At 37.4% G+C, this 18734-nt stretch overlaps 2 protein-coding genes across 11 annotated transcripts in view; one reads left to right on the top strand and one right to left on the bottom strand.

The window, feature by feature from the left end:
- The window catches only part of LOC150102448 (dehydrogenase/reductase SDR family member 7-like), a 149545-nt gene extending 137531 nt beyond the window's left edge, over positions 1 to 12014 (bottom strand). The window contains exon 1 of one of the 3 annotated variants that reach the window (XM_090399697.1): positions 11803 to 12014. Coding sequence is in view for 1 of the 3 variants with exons in the window: in XM_090399694.1 (XP_090255820.1) it covers positions 10857 to 11031 (175 nt within the window). In the remaining 2 variants the exon portion in view is untranslated. Of the gene's footprint in view, positions 1 to 10856; positions 11047 to 11665; positions 11683 to 11802 lie in introns of those variants that run through there. The other 2 variants (XM_090399698.1, XM_090399694.1) reach the window with 2 other exon arrangements.
- Positions 1 to 18734, top strand: part of Arv1 (ACAT-related protein required for viability 1) — a 215427-nt gene that overhangs the window by 4566 nt on the left and 192127 nt on the right. For 2 of the 8 annotated variants that reach the window (XM_090399707.1, XM_090399703.1), the window contains exon 1: positions 16309 to 16700. The exons of 4 other annotated variants lie outside the window; for them this stretch is intronic. The gene's annotated coding sequence lies outside the window, so the exon portion shown is untranslated. Of the gene's footprint in view, positions 1 to 10080; positions 10131 to 12239; positions 13087 to 16308; positions 16701 to 18734 lie in introns of those variants that run through there. 2 more of the 8 variants (XM_090399705.1, XM_090399702.1) reach the window with 2 other exon arrangements.

Genomic DNA, 18734 nt, shown 5'->3' with positions numbered 1-18734 from the left:
CATTTATAAGAAGGACACTGACCTGCAGAGATAAGAGGGTTATCATTCCGTTGTATAAGTCTCTGATCAGACCACACTTGGATTATTGTTCTCAGATTTGGTCCCCAGGATTTGAAGGGGATAAATTAACTGTGGAAGGGATACAAAGATGGTTTCAGGACTGTACAAGGATAATTATGAGGATCGGCTGAGGGAATGTGGACTGCAGAGTTTGGTGGATAGAAGAAGGAGAGGTGATATGATTGAGACTTTTAAACTGTTGAGAGGTAGTTACAGGGTTGACACTGGGGAGTTCTTTCGCTTGGTTGAACAGCGGGAAGGAGTGATGACAAGTGGCCATCCCTGGAAGTTACGAAAGGAAACTGTGAGCAAGAGGGTGAGGAGTGGTTTCTTTGTGTGGAGGGTGGTTGAACCATGGAATGCATTGCCTGATGGAGTGGTGAGAGCGAGAACGGTCAATGAGTTTAAGGAGTGGTATGATAGACTTTGTGTTTCTTAGGGGAGATCTCCCCTCAATGAGTCTTGACAGACTTTATGTTCTTAGGAAGGACCTCCCACGATGAGTCTTTTGACTCCATGGAGGCCTGAATAATAATAAAAAAAATAATAAAATCAGTAAACAAAAACTTGTCTAAATTTGTATTTTGTCTTATACATACACCTTTTAAACTCCTTATATGCAACTTTGTGTAATTGGGGCAGCTGCTTACTTGGGCTGGATTATGCTGCTCCCGATGTGGTCCAATTAATTGGAATTTACTGTAATGCATCTTAATACTGGAAGCATTCAGAATAAAGGAGAGACATTTTTGGCATTGGTTAGCTCAACCTGGCCAAAATTTATAGGCATTAGTGAGGCTTGGTTGACTGAGGATGATATAGGGATAGAATGCAAGGATATAATATTTTCAGAGGGAAGAGAAAGGGAGGAGAGATTTAGTTAAAGCTAATAGAAAAAAAACCAAACTGAACTTCTTGGATAAGATCAGTTTGGTTTCAGGGAAGGTAGGGGAACAAAAGATGCGATTGGACTCTTAAGAATAGTAAGTGAATAAAGAAGTTAATATCTGTTATATAGATTTTGAAAAAGCTTTTGACTTTATAAAATGTGATAAGATGATGGAAGTAATGGAAAAGAGTGGTATAGATTGGAAAGACAGAAGGCTAATTATTTCACTATATATGGGACAAACTGCCATGGTGAGAGACATATATGGTACAACAGAACCAAGTATCATTGGACGAGGAGTAAGACAAGGCTGTTCTCTGTCACCAATTTTGTTTAACATGTATTCTGAAGCAATGTTTGAAGAAGCACTGGAGAATTCGGAAGAAGGAATAAAGATTGGAGGTAGACAGATATTTGCAATAAGATATGCAGATGACAAGGCATTATTATCAAATATTGAAACAGGACTACAACACCTGTTGAACAGATTACTGGAATGCCGTATCAATTATGGAATGAAAATTAACATCAGAAAAACAAAGGTAATGAAAATAGTAAGGAAAGAGGCAAACATGGATATCAGAATAAATGGGAAAAAATTGAATCAAGTAAAGACATTTAAATACCTAGGAAGTGTTATGAGCAGTGATGGAAGATGTAAAAGTGACATAAAAGCAAGAATAGCGATGGGAAGAGATGTCTTTAATAGAAAATGGAATTTATTCAGAAGTAAAATGGATAGAAGCCTAAAGAAAAGACTAATAAAATGTTATGTGTGGAGTGTTGCCCTCTATGCAGCTGAAACTTGGACATTGAAGAAAGAAGAAATTAAGATTTTGGAAAGCTTTGAGATGTGGATTTGGAGAAGGATGGAAAAAATCAAATGGACAGATAAAATAACTAATGAAGAGGTCTTTAAAAGAGTAGAAGAAGAAAGAAGTCTGTTAAGGAGGATAAAAAGAAGAAAGGAAACTGGATCGGACATATTCTGAGAGGGAATGGAATCATCAGAGATGCCATTGAAGGAAAAATAGATGGAAAAAGACCCAGAGGAAGAGTAAGGAAAACAATGCTAGATGACATGCTGAATGGAGACAGGTACACAACCTTGAAAGAGAAGGCTCAGAACAGAGTGGAAGGAAAGTTTCTGCTACTAAAAGAAGAACCTTCTCAATTGCAGAATACTCAAGAAGAAGAATATAAAAATTAGCTTTAACTAAAAATTGAAGCCAGAAAGAGTACCAGTACATCAGAAGGATGAGGATGCAGAGGACAGTTCATTTGAGGCTATCAGGGTGAAATACACAGTTGGTTGTTGCTATAGGCTAGGGCCATTGGGGGGGGGGGATGTAAATGTCATCAGGGTGAAATACACATTTGGTTGTTGCTATAGGCTAGGGCCATTGGGGGGGGGGGATGTAAATGCACACAATAAGTTGGTTGTGTGCCATCTACATTTTCTGGTTAAGTAAATATTATGGAGAATTTCAACTATGTGGACATAAATTGGAACCAGGAATAGGCCATACAGCTTCTTGGCAAAAATTATCGAAGATGGCATATAATGGAGGGATATGAGTTCGATAGTGCTGGATCATAGCATCAGAGAATGTAGTCTCTAACCAGTCTAACCAGTCTGTCTCTCTGCTTAGTGAAAGTGATCATGTGATATTAACCTGGAAAAGTGCCATATATGCAGAATTTTCTGTTACAAAGGTGTGTGTGTTTGGAATTACAAAGCAGGTGGTTATGATAAGCTGAGGAGTCAGCTTTCATCAGTGCCATGACATAAGAGTATGGAGGTGAGAAATGTTAACAGTGCATGGGTGATGGTCAAGAGGGATGTTTGAAGATGACAGTATCAGACTGTATACCCATTGTCAGGAGGATAAATCAGGTAGAAGTTGGATAAATGAATTGCATCATTAAGCAGAAGTTGCAGAATAAGAAAATGATGATCAGCAAATGTTCATCTGAAACAGCATCAATAATTCCCCCACTCAGTACTAAGTCTGTTGGAACACGTACAGCTGCTGCCCAACATCTTCACAGTACACCTTGAAACCCACAGAAGAAGTTTCTTTTCCTCCTCTTCCATTTCTGCTACTGCTGTATTGTGGAACAGTCTTCCCCCTGATGTGTTTCTCAAGGAATACAATATATAGGCTTTTAAAATCAAATGTGAACGAGTTCCTCTTTTGCCAACCCAACCCATATATGGTACTGATGTACTATAGGTTGATTAATCAACCTCTCATGTATGGGCTCAACACAACTCAGTATGGGTTTTAAAAAAAAAAAGCAAACAAAACTTGCCCATGAAGTAACTTCATGACTGGGTTACTGGTATATAGAGACTAATGACTTCACATAAATCGCCTTACAATACACACACACACACACACATCCTTATGGACGTGTATCATATAATACTATGCATTATGGGAAGGGCCACTACCCTGACCAGTTTTGACCTTTATTGAGGTCTCATCAGTAGGAGCCAGACCCAGAAGTGATATGCAGAAGTCATATTTCCATGTACAAGTATCCATATCCAGGATGTATTCTCTCCTTTGAACCAATAGCCAGTACAACATCAGCCTCAGCCTAGTTCATCAAATGATGTATCTGGACAGAAGCAAAGGAAACTCTACAAGAAGAATAGAGGGAGGTGCACCAAAACCATCCTTGATAGCACCTCTCCTCTTCTTGAAGAACAGCATAAGGACTTCGTAGAGTTTTGGAAAACAGTGTTCTCTACTCCACCTCCTCATCTTACAGATCAAGATCAACCCCCCCCCAGGTTCATCCCTGTATCTTCATTATTTCATCCAATTCTACAGAAGAAATTAAAGCAGCTCTCCTATCTTGCTCATCTGCCTCTGGACCTAATGGATTCCCAGCATCTAGGCTACAGAAGGTGCCTTTGCAGATATTGCAAGATCTGCTTGATACCCCCCCCTTATCCTCCAGAACAATTCCTCCATATCTTCACAATTCCAAAACTATATTTATTCCCAATTAGGACACAGCCACTAGTGCAGCAGAGTACAGACCAATTACAGTTTCTCCCAGTGATTCTCTGTTTGTTCCATAAAGTTTTGGTTAAGAGACTGCAACAACATATTAAGCATGACTTCCGTCAAGGAGCCTTTATCTCTTCAGATGGATGTGCCGAAAACATATATGTCCTTTCCTCTCTTCTCTCTGATTCCTGACGCCACCTTAGGCTTCTCTACATGGCATCCCTGGACCTCCAAAAGGCCTTTGACAGTGTCTCCCTTCCTGCTATTCTTAGAGTGCTGTCTATTGCCGGATGTCCAGACCACTTTCTTTCATATGTATTGGAGCTTTACTCTGGTATCTCCCTTTCTATCACTACAGGATCCTGTGTAATCTCTATTCCCACTGTTCGGGGAGTTTGCCAGGGTGATCCCGTATCCTCTCTTTTCTTTAACTGCATCATTGATGAGTTTCTTCACTCTCTTCCTAACCATACTGGTTACTCCCTTGGTGCACACTCTTTTAATGCGATGGGCTTTGCCGATGACCTCATTCTCGTGGCCTCTACTAAAGTATGCCTGTAGGAACTCCTCGACTGGGCAGTTGACTTCTTTCATGGTAGAGGCCTTAATATTAATGTAAAAAAGTCCTGCTCTTTAGCCCTTCAGGCTGTGACAAGAAGTTTAAGTTTAAGAACATTGAGTTTTCCCTGCATGATAGGTCATTACATTCTTTGACCATTCTGGAAGAGTGGAGATAGTTGTCACTTTAAAAGGCAAGTCTTCTGTCTCTTCAGCCTTGGTTGTTGGGCTTACTCTTTTGAGGAAAGCTCTGCTTAAGCCACAGCAGAGGTTCTTTATTCTGTCTAACTATTTACTTCCGAGGTATTACCACAATTTGGTGCTCAGAAGAACATATATTTTGGTACTATCCTGAATGGATAAGGCTGTTCGCCCTGTGGTGAGATCTTGGCTCCGCCTACCTCCTGACACTCCAGTGGCATATTTTCATGCTAGAGTAAAGGGCTCGGTATTCCATCTCTCTGCTGGTTGATTCTGCGATTGTGTTTCATTTGGTTAGCAAAGCTTGAAGCTTCCTCCTCATCCATCTGCAGGAAGGCTCCATAGTTCTATACAGACGCATTAGGGGTTGGACAGTGACAGCATCAGCAGAGCATAAGAGATGAGCATCTCTACTTCATGGCTCTGTCGATGGCGCCTCTCTTTGTGAATCTTACAAGGTGCCCCCTCAACATGTGGATTAGGGATGGTATCAGATTACTACCAAGATATGAGTATTAGACATTATTAGTGCTAGAATTAATGCCCTGCCCATGAGGGCCTGTACAGCTCTCTGGGGTAGAGATGACATTAACTGTAGGGCTGGCTGTTGCTACAGTGAAACTCTATCTCACATCTCTCAGTGTTGTTTTAGAACACATGGAATCCATGTACGGAGGCATGATACCATGGTCTCCATATTAAATAACCTTTTAAGAAATAAAGGTTGGGAGACCATGGTAGAACCTCGCTTCCGTACAGAGGTAGGCATAAGGAAACCAGATTTGATAATAGAAAGAAAAAGAAGTTTGGGTTATTGATGCCCAGGTAGTGGGTACTGGGCACCCACTCACCTCTAGCCATCTTAACAAGGTGAAATACTACAAGCAGAACCAAGACCTTGTAAGGCTAATACAAGAGCAGTTTGGGTCAACTCCTCACTTTACCGGTGCTACTATTTCTTTTTGTGGGGTTTGGTACTCCACTAGTTATAAAGACCTCTCTTTATTACGATTGTCATATGGAGACTTTAAAATTCTGTCTCTGCGTGCTCTGCAGGGCACGCTGGTGTCTTGGCGCTGTCATCAGCGTATGACCGTTAGGATGCCTCGTGCTGGAATCAGGTGATCTCTTGTAAAGGCTTCGACCTAGTAAGATTGTACGTGTAATACTGCACTCTCAGTATGAAGTTTAATAAACAGTCATAAGTGTCACACCTTTATACTAAAATACTCTGGGTTAGAGATAAAGTGACTCATGAGTTGGATAAAGGAAATGGCTGTTCAGTGATACTACTGGACTGTGCAAAAGCACTCAGCAGCATTCCATTAATCTGTTCATTAAGATATATGCATATAATTTCGATGCTGTTATTAAAAGAGTCAAGCCTCTGTAATTTCTACGTTTGTCCTTGGGAACTTTTTTGTGAATATGTATTACTACTTCAGTTTCCCATTCTTTTGATATTTCCAGATATTATTCAAGAGTTTAAGTAGGTTTTCTTTTAAGTTATTGTTTGCATATTTAAGGAGCTCAACACATATTCCATCCAGGCCTAGGCTTTTTCTAAAAAAATTATTTTTCTAATTCTTCCATTACTATTTACTGCAGAGAATTTGAGTGTGTTTAAAGCATGGTATGATGAGCTGTGCGTTTGACAAAAGGACCTCCTAGATGAGTCTTTGACTCCATGGGGTCTTGGGTAGTAATAATAATAATAATAATATTTCTTCTGTATTTTCCTATATTGATATCTTCAGTTTTGTCATTGTTTTTCTTGATTTTCATTCCGTAATATTTTGTAGTATCCAATCCTCTTTGGAAATTAAATTATTTCTTAATTGGTCATTTTCTGTTGTTTGTAATTGTCTGAAAATTTTAAAACCTGTTCTTTGTGGTCCAGTGATATCATGCTCTAATGATTTAACATATTTACTCCAGGAAAGCTTTCTGACTTCAGCCTATAGTTTCTTATATTGTATATAATCAGCAGTGTTTTTGCTCTGCAGATAGATTTTAAAAGCCTGTTTTTTTTCCTTTTGATTAATTCCTTTAAGTCATCATTCCAAGTTCCAAGCCATTTTTTGTTTTTCTGTGATTTGTATCCTAAACTTTCTTCTGCTGCTTTTAGTATGAGTTCCTTTATATTTTTCCAGTCAGCTTCAATATTATTTGTGGTTGGTTTTATTTTATCTCTTATTCTGCTTTTATATATTTCTAACACTCTCCTGTTCTAGGAGATGAATTTTCAACTGTTTATTAGATGTTGGTTCTTTATCTTTTTTTGTTCTCTATGAATTCAAATCTGCTTTCAACTAACATGTGATCACTATCAATTTTGCTCCCTCTAAAAACCCTTGTATCCTTGATATTATTATTTACTTTGTTGTTAATGATAATGTAATCTATTATTGATTTGGTTCCTCTTGCTTCCCATGTGTACTTATGTATATTTTTCTGCCTGAAGAAAGTATTGCTGATTTTTAGATTGTTAAATATGCAGAAGTTCCTTAATAAAAATTCCATTGTTATTAATTACTGATTCTTCCTCTGATCCAATACATCCTGTTATTGGGTTATTTCCCACTCTAGGATTGAAATCTCCCATCACAATTGATGCTTCATTTTTATTTGTTTCTTCAACACATTCCTGAAGTTTTCTGTAAAATTCTTCTATCTCTTCCTCTTTTCCATCTACTGGTGCATACATTCCGAAAATATCGAATATTTGATTTATAATTTTCATTCTAACTTTGATTATTCTGTCTGATACACAAGTACAATCCGAAATTTTGTTTTTCCATTTATTATTAATCTGAATGGCAACACCAGATGAAGCCTGTTTGTCTTCTGGAACTCCTGAGAAGATCATAACATAATCTTCCAGAATTTGAGATCCCTTCTTTGTGTTTTTTGTCTCAGTTATTGCTGCTATATCAATGTTTTTATTTTTTAGTTCTCTGTTTAACTCATCAACCTGCACCAGCCTGTTATACCTTTTCTTGAATTCATTCACACTACCTGCACTCACCACCTTCAGTGGCAAACCATTACAGTCCCATGCCATTCTATGAGGGAAAATCTAGTTCTCATCCCTTCTTGACTGCATTTGTTCTCAACTGTGGATGCCCTCTTGTTTACTCCCCATCCTCCATAAAATGAAAAATTCCTTGTACTGGTATCTTGTATGAATTTTTCAGAAGTTTGTAAGTCTCAATCATATCACCCCTCTTTCTCCTATTTGTTAGTGTCTGCATTCCCCAAATTCTTAATCTGTATTCCACAATCCCAACTTCATCTTTAACATTTTCCTTTGCACTCTCTCTAATGTATCAGCATCACATGAAAACCAGTAGGCCAGACACTAGCAATATGACTCCTTATTTTTACATGTCAAAGTTCATTTCAGCATTGCAATTATCCTCTGAGCTGTATTTGCAATAGCCAATGAACTTCAACTTTCTGTATATTAAAACTCCAAGATTCCTAGCCTTATCAGTTGCTTCTTCAAGCATACTCTCACAAATATAACATGATGATAAATATCTCATTAAAGAAAAGTGCATAACTTTATGAGTACATTTACTAACATTGAATTGATAGTTATTTTCACATGCCCAAAATTTCATCTAATTCAAATCATTCTGCAAGTACTGCATATCAGCTGTATTCCTGATTACCCTGCCTACCTTTGCATCATCAGCAAATAGCTGTATATATCCTTTCAAATTTTTCTCCAACAAGCAAGGATTCATCCCTGTGGTACATAATATTTAATAATCCAATCCTATATACTCCAATTTATGCAACAGTCTTCCATACTCACTTTGTGAAAAGCCAAAAAGCATCATGGTGTATTCATTCCCCTTGTTTAGCTCAAAGTAACATAAAATATGAGTTGATTGCTCAGATATAACCTTCCTTCAGTAATGCTGCTGTTCATTGCAAAGTATAGATTCTCTGAGTTGTACATCAGTGATATAGGAAGTGATTTAAGGGGAAATAGCATCATCAGTTTGCTGATGATTCAAAGCTGGGAAGAGCAATTGAAGAATAATCAATGAAAATGATATAAAGATTCTGCAGCTGATTTAAATAGACTGGCAGTATGAACAAAAATAAATGTCTGCCAGTTTATTTATGTGGTTCCCACCTACGAAAGGTTATTAGTAAACCTGTAGTACATTTGTACCGTGGATGGGCTAAGGATCCCCCCCCCTCATTTTTATCAATTTTTATATATATATTTGTAATTTTTTGTTTATTTTTACATGGTTCAGAATCCCTGCTCGAGAGACCAAACATGGAACTTTTTCAAGTCACTTCAAGGCTCCAATAAGTAGGGCAGTAGACTCACACCAGATGATGAAATTCTTCTCTAGTCTAAAGAAAAGACAATCACAAACATCCATGCCAGAACTGCAGGATTTGACCCTGTGACCTACAACAGGTCTTAATGGAATTCCTGGCTTATGTACAATACTTTTGGAAGACCATATAATCTCGGTGGGTGCCCAAAGGAGGTCCCAAGTGATGAGGGGCCTATAAGTCGAATAGTTGCGGAGTAACAGTGACATTTTTCTCTCGTATTCTCTTCTGTCTTGAAAGATTACTGTAGTCAGGCTGTAGCTTAGCATAGTCCAGTTAGTCTTTTAAGAACACTACATTCTGCAATCAAACATTAGTTTCATTGCAAAAATCAGCAGTAGCACTGTCATCAGTACTACTGCTTATTTCTCTTTCTTTCTAAGTTCTTCCATCCATGTCTTCGTTTTCCGTAGACTGGTTGTCATTATATTATTATTATTATTACGTGACACCTCCAAGGAGTCCAAAGACTCATCAAGGGAGGACACCTACTCTACAACTCTGTTTCCACCAACTACAGCAAACCGCATCATCTACACCACCCCATCTACTGCCCACCACCACCACTAATATTTTCACAGATAATCACAAACATCCATGCCCACAATGGGATTCAAACTCGCAGCCTTTTGGCTGCAGAGCAGATATGCTAACTACTCAGCCAACCGTGCCAGCAAATAGACTGGAGTTGATCTGCCTGAGGGTTAATATCACAAGAAGTGATATTTATTTGTTAATAAATGCATGCATTTATAAGCATTCCATTTAGACTTTTATTTTTGTAGACAAGACGTCTTAAGCTTGCACGCAATAATTGAGCTTTGCGTTGCGTATCGAAGGCCGATGCCTTGCTTGTTTAGTCATAGCTACCTAGGCTTGCTCGGTTGTGGGAGCTTCCAGGTCCTCGCTGCAGCACTGTGATTTCATGCGCGCGCATAGCCATTTCTGCTCCCTTCGCGTTGTCTTAAACACAGGCCATACGCAGTCAACGTAGCTCTGGCCAGTGAGCTTTAGCCAGCCTTTACAAGTGGGTGTGTTGCTTTGGAAAATTAAGTTACAACCAACTTTTTATGACGATGTTATTGACCAGTTCATAAAGAAGAACCGTAGGGTAGAATTTGTATTCAAGTAGCTAAATTGAAAGAGATAGAATATCATTTTTAAAATAAATGTATTTGTATGATTAAATGTACATAAATTTCTAAATATATAGTTTTAAATAGTCAGTAATTCATTATTCAGCTAATCAGACTTCAATCCAGTGCCGTAACGAGGGCGAGGCGGCCGCAAAACGTAAAAAATAAAAATAAATAAATAAATACAAAAGTCCGCTATTTTATATTGTATTTTTAATTTTCGGCAATACGCCGCTTTAGACACACTGCAACTCATTTTGATGGGGTTAATAGTAAGTATTTAACATATTGCACATGACAAAATTTGTCATTTTTGGATTAGGGGGCGCAAGTTAGACACTTGCCACACGCGCTTCATATCCTCGTTACTGTACTGCTTCAATCACACCTCTCACTCCATGAATGATAACAAAAGCAAGCGTGAATTTCAAGGCCAGCATTCGCTCCTGCTACTTTGAAGGGGATAGTGCTTAAAATGTTGTAAAATGAGCAATAAAGGCATTATGGCAAAAGTTTGATCTTATTTTGAACACGCCTTGTATACTGTACATCTTCAAACTTATAAGGTATACAGTTCCCACCGCTCTTAACAGGAGCCATAGAAATCTAATTAGCTCATACCGTTTTTCTTTGCAAGGATAAAGATAATTTTGCGCAACTTTTCGTAAGAAAGAGTGCATTTCTTCTTTGATACGCCAGCAAAGGTTGGCCGATTGGTAGAGCCTCTGCTACTAATGGCGCAGCAAAAAGTTAAGCAAGTTTGAGCGCGGTTAGTACTTGGAAGGGACGCAATCATTCGATGCTGTTAGCGCACACTCCCTCGATGAGCCTTTGGACTCCCTGGAGGTGTCACATAATAATATCTTCTCTGAAATATCAGTCCCTTTTCTATCTCCTAGAAATACAAAGATAATTTTAAAGTTCCCATTTTTCCTTGTGGAAACTTCTTGCTTATTCTTGAACACAGAAAGAATCTCTCTCTTTCGGATTTACAGTGCTTAATTAAAATGCGTTTGCTGCATAACGTATCAAAAAGAACTGTCCGTTGTTTCTGGGGAAACTGTGTATCACTTATCTATGCCACAAATTAGCTATACTTAAAAGAAATCCACCCATTATTCCTTTTATTCGGCTAATCAGCTGATCTTTCCTAACTTTATATTGCCTAAACATTTTTTTATTAAGTTAGGAAATAATTGACCTTTTATAGTTATCATACATTAATGACACAGGTGTCGCTTTATAGCATTGTCGGTTAATATTTAATTGCCATTGTGTGATCTTGTACTGGCGATACCTTTGATACTTAGGCAAAAATTCTACGCTAATAAAGATTTTTACGTGAGTTTTCCTCCGGTGTTATAATTCTTTTCAATATTGTTATTATTGCATGACACGCCTCCAATGAGTCATAGAGGGAGGGTACCTACTCTACAAATCTCCACTTAATACAGCACTGCCATCATCTACACCAACGCCATCTACTGCCCACTAGTATTTTGACAAAGCGTGGCAGTTAATGTTTCCTCTCGAAATTAAAAAATTAGCATATCATGTAATTTCTTACCTTTTAGTGGTAACAGCGCAACTCACTAAAATTTCCCCTCATTTCAGGTTTGGGAATTAATCCATTTCGAAAATCGGACTCCTTCCCTTCCAACGACCGGTTGTTTAATATGGTAGCCTATGGAAGACCGCAGCGGATGCATTCATGCGTGAGCGGGTACCTAGTCTTCGTTCGCTACCGGACGTGACGAAAACGGAAGTTACATCGAATAGACGTCACGGTGACGCTAGGTTCTCTCTGCCGGCGAGTATTTTTTGTCTGTAAATTGCCAACTCACCGTATTTCATTATTGAAATACGGTGAGTTGGCATTATTGTTTCCCTCATAACACACTTTTCCACATTTTTCGCTTAAAAATTCCTTATTTCTCCCCTAAACTTCACTTTCCAGAACGTCGTCTCTGTTCTAATCAACGCAACAGCTGCTCTATTATTCTCTCTAATTTAACTTCCTCCTCGGAAGTATCAATTTCGCGCAAGCGCACTACTGCCTGACGCGGTAAGTAACATGGCAGTTAGATGAGAGCGAAACAACCTCTTGTTGTAAAACGAGACAGTTCTTTAATGGCGTGTAAACATCGTCGGAAAGTTCGATTTTTTTCTCTCAAGTGAACATTACAGAAATGAAAAACTAAAGGCTAGAACGATCGCAATTAAATAGTTTGCGACGGATCATGAAATATACAAAGTTTTTTATATAAACATTTCTAATTACTGAAACTGCATTTTTGCTGTATATTATTATGCGAAATCTGGGAGTCTAAAGACTCATCGAGGGAGAGTGTGCCAACAGCATCGTACGATTAATCACGCACAAACTTGCTTAAGCCATTAGTAGCAGAGGCTCTACCAATCGACCAACCTTTGCTGATAAATAATTAAACCAAAGTTATCTTTTCCTTTTTATTTATTTATTTAGCAGAATCGTCTATCGCCAAATAAGATATCTAACTCATCGATATATTATTACATGGATATCTCCATGAAGTCCAAAGACACATCGTAGGATGTCAGTCGAACCATTACACAAATCTTAATTTTCCTTGAAATCATTAACTGGCAGACTGCTCATTCTCCCGGCAAACCATTCGCCTCATAACCCTTGACCACAGAGTTCTGTTTCTAGCCCTTTTTGTCATGTAATAAAAAATATCTTTTGCATCAATCCTATGAAACTCCTTTAGTAATTTATGTTTTTATCTTAACTGCGAGCAACCCACAGACTTGTCATCGCTTTGGTCACTCAGCTTTGAATCATCCCATTTTCTCATCACAAGAAAACTAGGTGATTGTAGACCATCACTGTTTGCATAAAGAAGTTTATTTTAATTTAATTAAATAAATGTAGATCTTAAATATTTTGTTTCAAATTACGAGATTCTGTTGTTAGTGCAAAATATTGTGAGATATGAACAATTAAGTGTTTGCTTTTTTATATGGAAGAGTTTTTGGAACAGGTTACAGGAAAGTTCCATCAGTACTAGTCTTTCATAAAGAAAGAAAGATGTTTTAAACGTTACTAGCTGTTGTGTCAAAATTGTAACTGGAATAACAATTATATAAGACATTTACAGAAATTTTTAATTTGATAAATGAAATCTTTCATATAGAAGAAGAAATGTTTATCTTATATTAAATGTTCAATTTAAACAGTACTGATTTATTGACTGTTTCATAAAATAGATACAGCAAGTTTATTTTTGAATGGTTATTTTCCCATGGAAATACTTTGTATAGGTACAGGGGAAAGAAGTAGTAATGTTTTGTGTAAATTTTATAGAAGGCATTAAAGGAGGAATGCCAGACAGTGTGTTCGAATTGAATATCTATTGTTGAGGTCTGAACTTTTCATATCTCTTGCTATGAATAGGAAATATAGTTATTTTCAAGACTTTCATAAGAGTAAAGTGAATTTCAGGATAAAGAACTGTTTTCACTGATTGGATAAAGAAATTATTTATTTCAGCTTTTACTATAGAAAGATGCAGTTAAGAGACATTGATGTTCCTTTTTAGCTGCAGATTTTGGGCCTATATAAGATATCATTTATTTAATTATAGTTTTAGTAAGATGATTTTCTGTTAAAATTAATTTCAGAATGTTGTATATTCTTTTCACAAATGTTTTTTTACTACTATTAAACAATTTCTTTTTTGCATATGGAAGCTTGAAAATTCAATTTACTTAATTATTGAGGAAGTTAAGATTGATATATACACTTGCACCCTATTTTTACAAATGGTGCAGTCGATGGCCGAATTTAGTAAATTAGTAAACTGCTAACCTTTCAACATGATGAATTCTATGCATAATAGTCCAGATATGATGGAAATATCTAAGCCTTATAGAGAGAGATAATTTTGCAAAGAGGGTGGTAATGATTCTCTGGTTAGGAGGGTGCAATGAAATTATGTTTCTTAGGAACAGAGATTAATGATATTAGTGAAATTATGATGCAAAGTGAAAGATTTGATAGTTTTGGTAAGTACAAATTATTTAAAAGGTGACAAATATGGTATGAGGAAAGATTATTCCCAAGAAACACAGGTGACCAAATCTGTGTGCAGTAGTCAACATGTGGCAGAATCATAGTCTTATAAAGAGGGATAATAATCTCCTTATCTTTACTTGTCAGTGTGCTCTTCCACATCCAAGTAATCCTCTGTCCCAACTCTTGCAATATGTCCTCTGAATTTCAAATCTCTATCCACCATCTCCCTCAGATCCTTAGCCTCATCAATTTCTTGTAAACTAGTACCATCAGTATGTAATCTTTTCATCCCAAAATGCATTACCTTACAATTTACAATATTGGAATGACAACCATTGTCCTTTGCCCACACTGCCAATTTATTTAAATGATCTTGTAATGTAATAAAAAATATCTTCCTCACCTTTATCAATTCCCTAGTTTTGAATCATTATCAAACAACTGGATATTTCCCATTCGTATATTCTGCTCAGGGCCGGTTTTATCATTAGGTGAACCTAGGCAATTGCCTGGGGGGCAAAAAGACTTTGGAGTGCCAGATTCACATGTGCTTGTGTGAGTATGACAAAATATATATAGAGAGAGAAAATGTATAGGGACACCTAAATTTTCTTTGCCTATGGGTATCAGATACTCTCGAACCGGTCCTGATTCTGCTGTAGCATTAATGTATAAATTAAAGAGTACTGGTGCTAGTATAGAGTGGGCACTCCACTAGTCACCGTCATTCGTCTTGATTCCTCTCCACCATTCACCACCCTCTGATGTCTATCAGTGACCCCCTGTATCCATGCCCAGTCTCATATCCATTCCCATTTGCTCCAAATTCCCGAAGATATAAGATTCTCTTCTTTTTCCGTAGAATCCTTTCTCATCACCCTTATTTAGCACACATTATTCCTCTTAATTCTGAAGTAAGATATTCTGAATTTACCTAAGTATAGGTACTCTTACCTCATGCAGTTCAATTTTGTTAATTTTTTTGTACCAGCAAAAAAAGTTTCTTCTACTGCTTTATCTTTATCTAAGTTGGTAAATTCCGTCTCCTTTTTCAGTAGAAATAACAGATAGATCCGGTGTCCTTAAAACAGATGGAATTTTCAATCAGCGTTTCCTCGAACATTTCTATAGAACAGCGCTTCCCAAACTGTGGGCCGCGGCCCCGTTTTAGACCGTAGGTTTTGTTGAAGGGGTGAAATAATGAAAACAAATTGAAAATGTTTTAAGATTAAGTAGATTTTTTTATCTTAAAAGAAACGTATTTATTATTTCTTTTTTGTTATTTTTTATATTTAAATGGAAAAAAAATCACATTGTTGCGGGTTCACAAATTTTGCTTCCTGCTTATTTCGGCGCGTAATAAATATTAGTAAATATTCATTACATAATCTTAATTACTAATCGTTTTACGTTTCATGTGCTTGTACTGCAAATGTGCAATAACGATATATATATCAAATGTGTATATAAAATGCTAAAAATGTAATATTTGAATTTGATTTTTGCAGATTTCGCTGCGTATATTTTGTATTGAATATAAATACAATAAATATTATAATAATATATGTCTATATTACGATTTTTTTTTTCGAGGGGGGCCGTGACAGCCAGAAGTTTGGGAAGCATTGCTATAGAACGTCAATCGCAATATCTTCTTTTATTTAGCAATACTTATTGACAGTCTTAACTCCTCCACTTTAAAGGCTCACAATTCTACGATTCCTTTTTTGGAATCCTCTATTAATATGCCCCCGGCTGTCGCATAACTTAATTTCCTAAGAACAAAATTTTGCCTGCCTGCGTTCTTAAACTTCCATTAGCTCTCTTGTTTATCATCCGTTCCTTGATATCGAACGCTCTCTTGTTGTTTTCGTTACCTCAATACTGAACGCTCTCTCTGTCAGCTGTCAATCACCCGTGAAACTTTTCGGCGAGCATGCGCATTCCATGAAAATGGCAAGCAAGAAGTTGTATATAATGACTGACGTGTCGTCTACGTTAGCGTTACGAGAATGTCTTTACAAAACACAGCACTTAATAATTTAAAACCACAATAAAATTTCAAATATCCAAATCCAGTAAGTACATAATTTTTTTTTTAAATGCTTCACATTTCATTTTGACAAAATAACATCAATAACGTACACATCGCAAGTGCCGACAATTCATATCTTGAAACTAGCCTGGCTGGTCGAGTGGTTAGCGTAACCGCTTTCCAGTCAAGAGGCTGCTAGTTCGAATCCCGCCGTAGGCATGATGTTTGTGATTGTCTGTGGAAATACCAGTGGTGGTGATCGGCGATAGATGGCGTTGGTGTAGTTGCGGTCAGTTGGTGGATTGTGAGTGGTGGAAGCAGAGTTGTAGAGTCGATGTCCTCCATCATCGATGGACTTTGGACTACCCTGGAGGTGACAAATAATAATAATAACCAAAACTAATAATGTACTAGCATAAACAATTTGTAGAAACATTCATAATTTTATATTATGACTATTTTTACACATTCCCATTTGCTCCAACTTATGTGATAGTTTTCAGTGCAGTATTCTGTCAAATGCCTTTGCAAAGTAGAGCAGTATCTTGGTGTAACCATTTCCTTTATCCAATTCTGCTGTCACCTTATTATAAAACTGAGGCAGGATTTACCTTTTACAAAGCCATGCTGTCCTCTATAAAGTATCATATTCCTATCTACCCATTCCCGAATTTTGCTTTTAACACTTTTCCAATACCACCACTCCAGAGATACTTGATAAAGATAAAGGTCTGTAATTTGCTACTTCTGTGTTGGTTCTGTCTTACCTTCTTTCCACTCCCTTGGAACCTTGTCAAAGCTAAGACTTAGATTAAATTACTTCATCAGAGGCACTTCCAGTTCACTTGCACATTCTCATAGCACATGAGCAAACATACCATCCGAGCCCGCTGCTGTAGTTGCATTGATATTTTTTAATATACTGAGTACCTCCAGTTCATCCACCTCAATTCTTACATCAGTCTTGGTCACCTCAGTAACTGCAAAGTCACAATCTGGATGATATACTTTTGCAAAGTGATTACTTAGTAACTTAACTATTTCTTCTGCTTCTGTCATTCCTACCATCAGCATGCAGTAAAGTTATTTTTCTTATTTGCTACATAGAGGAAAAAACTCTTGGATTTACTTTGGTCTGCTTAGCTAATTTTCTCTCAGCCTGATTTTGCCTTCATTACCATACTAGTTACCCTTCTTGCTTGTGCTTTATACTGCTCATGGGCATGCTGATCCCCTTGTTGTTTATATTCCTTCTGCACTGATTTCTTTTTTTTGCAGCTCCTGCTTTATATTGCTAATCATTCACTTAATATTTACTTGGTTTATCCTCCTGACCTTGGGTATGCACTCTGATACTGCCTCAATCAAATAATCCTTGACCATTTCCCTATGCAATGCACTAATGACATTCATCCCATGTAAATGTGTGGAATTTTCAATTAAGAAAGGGTATATGTGGAATTACCTGGCTGGTAAGGATGACAAACTTAGGAGATTGCTTGGATCAGTGCCATGGGATGTAAAACTGCAAGGGCTGGATGTTGATAGTGCATGGGGAATGGTAAAGGAGTGTTTGAGGAAGGTAATGGCTGACTGAATACCCAGAGTCAGGAGAGTATGAATAATACCATTAAACAATTGTAGATGGAATTTAAGGAGAATGGTGTCCTGCAGGCACACAAACATACAAGGCACAGGCCAGAAGAGTAACTAGTGTGGTAAGGAAAGCAAAAGCAGATTAAGAAAGGAAGTTAGCAATGCAGGTAAAGGGAATCCCAAACAGTTCCTTTGATATGCTGCAAGTAAAAGAAAAAATGATATACTCAGAATGGTTTAAAGGAATGCCTATGGTAGGAAGGTAACTAAATAGTAGAATTACTGAGTGAACATTTTGAAAGAGTATATCATATAGGCAATGATATTGCTCGGACGAGAAAACTGATGACTTATAAGGGAACTGAGATGTATGAAATGGAGATGTATAGCATATTATAGAACTTTAATGTGAATACATCTCTGGGATTGGAATGTTATACCAGCTCGAGTCTTATTGTGAAGCAGCAAAGGAATTGTTGGTGCCCTTGACCATATTTCTTTAATCTAAGTCTCAGCTCTGGGTTAGTTCCAAGGGGGTGGAAAGAGGGGGAAAATAGTTCCATTGCATAAAGGAGGCTCCAAGACTGCTGTTGCAAATTACCAACCGATCAGCATATCAGGAGTAGTTGTCAAAGTATTAGAGAAGTTGGTCAAGAGCAAAATACAGGCATGGATAGATGGAAATGGGATACTATATGTGGGGGGGGGGGGACAGCATGGTTTTGTGAAGGTAGATCATGCCTCAGTAACTTGCTCACATTTTATAATACAGTGATGGCTGAATTGGATAAGAGTAATGGGTTTACTGCTG

The sequence above is a fragment of the Typopeltis vanoorti genome, chromosome 10, assembly GCF_054136105.1.
Source record: "Typopeltis vanoorti isolate ZY-2024b chromosome 10, IOZ_Tvanoo_1.0, whole genome shotgun sequence".
Lineage (NCBI taxonomy): Eukaryota > Metazoa > Arthropoda > Arachnida > Uropygi > Thelyphonidae > Typopeltis > Typopeltis vanoorti.
The sequence above is the reverse complement of the archived record's forward strand: the minus strand, read 5'-3'. Positions and strand labels throughout refer to the sequence as shown.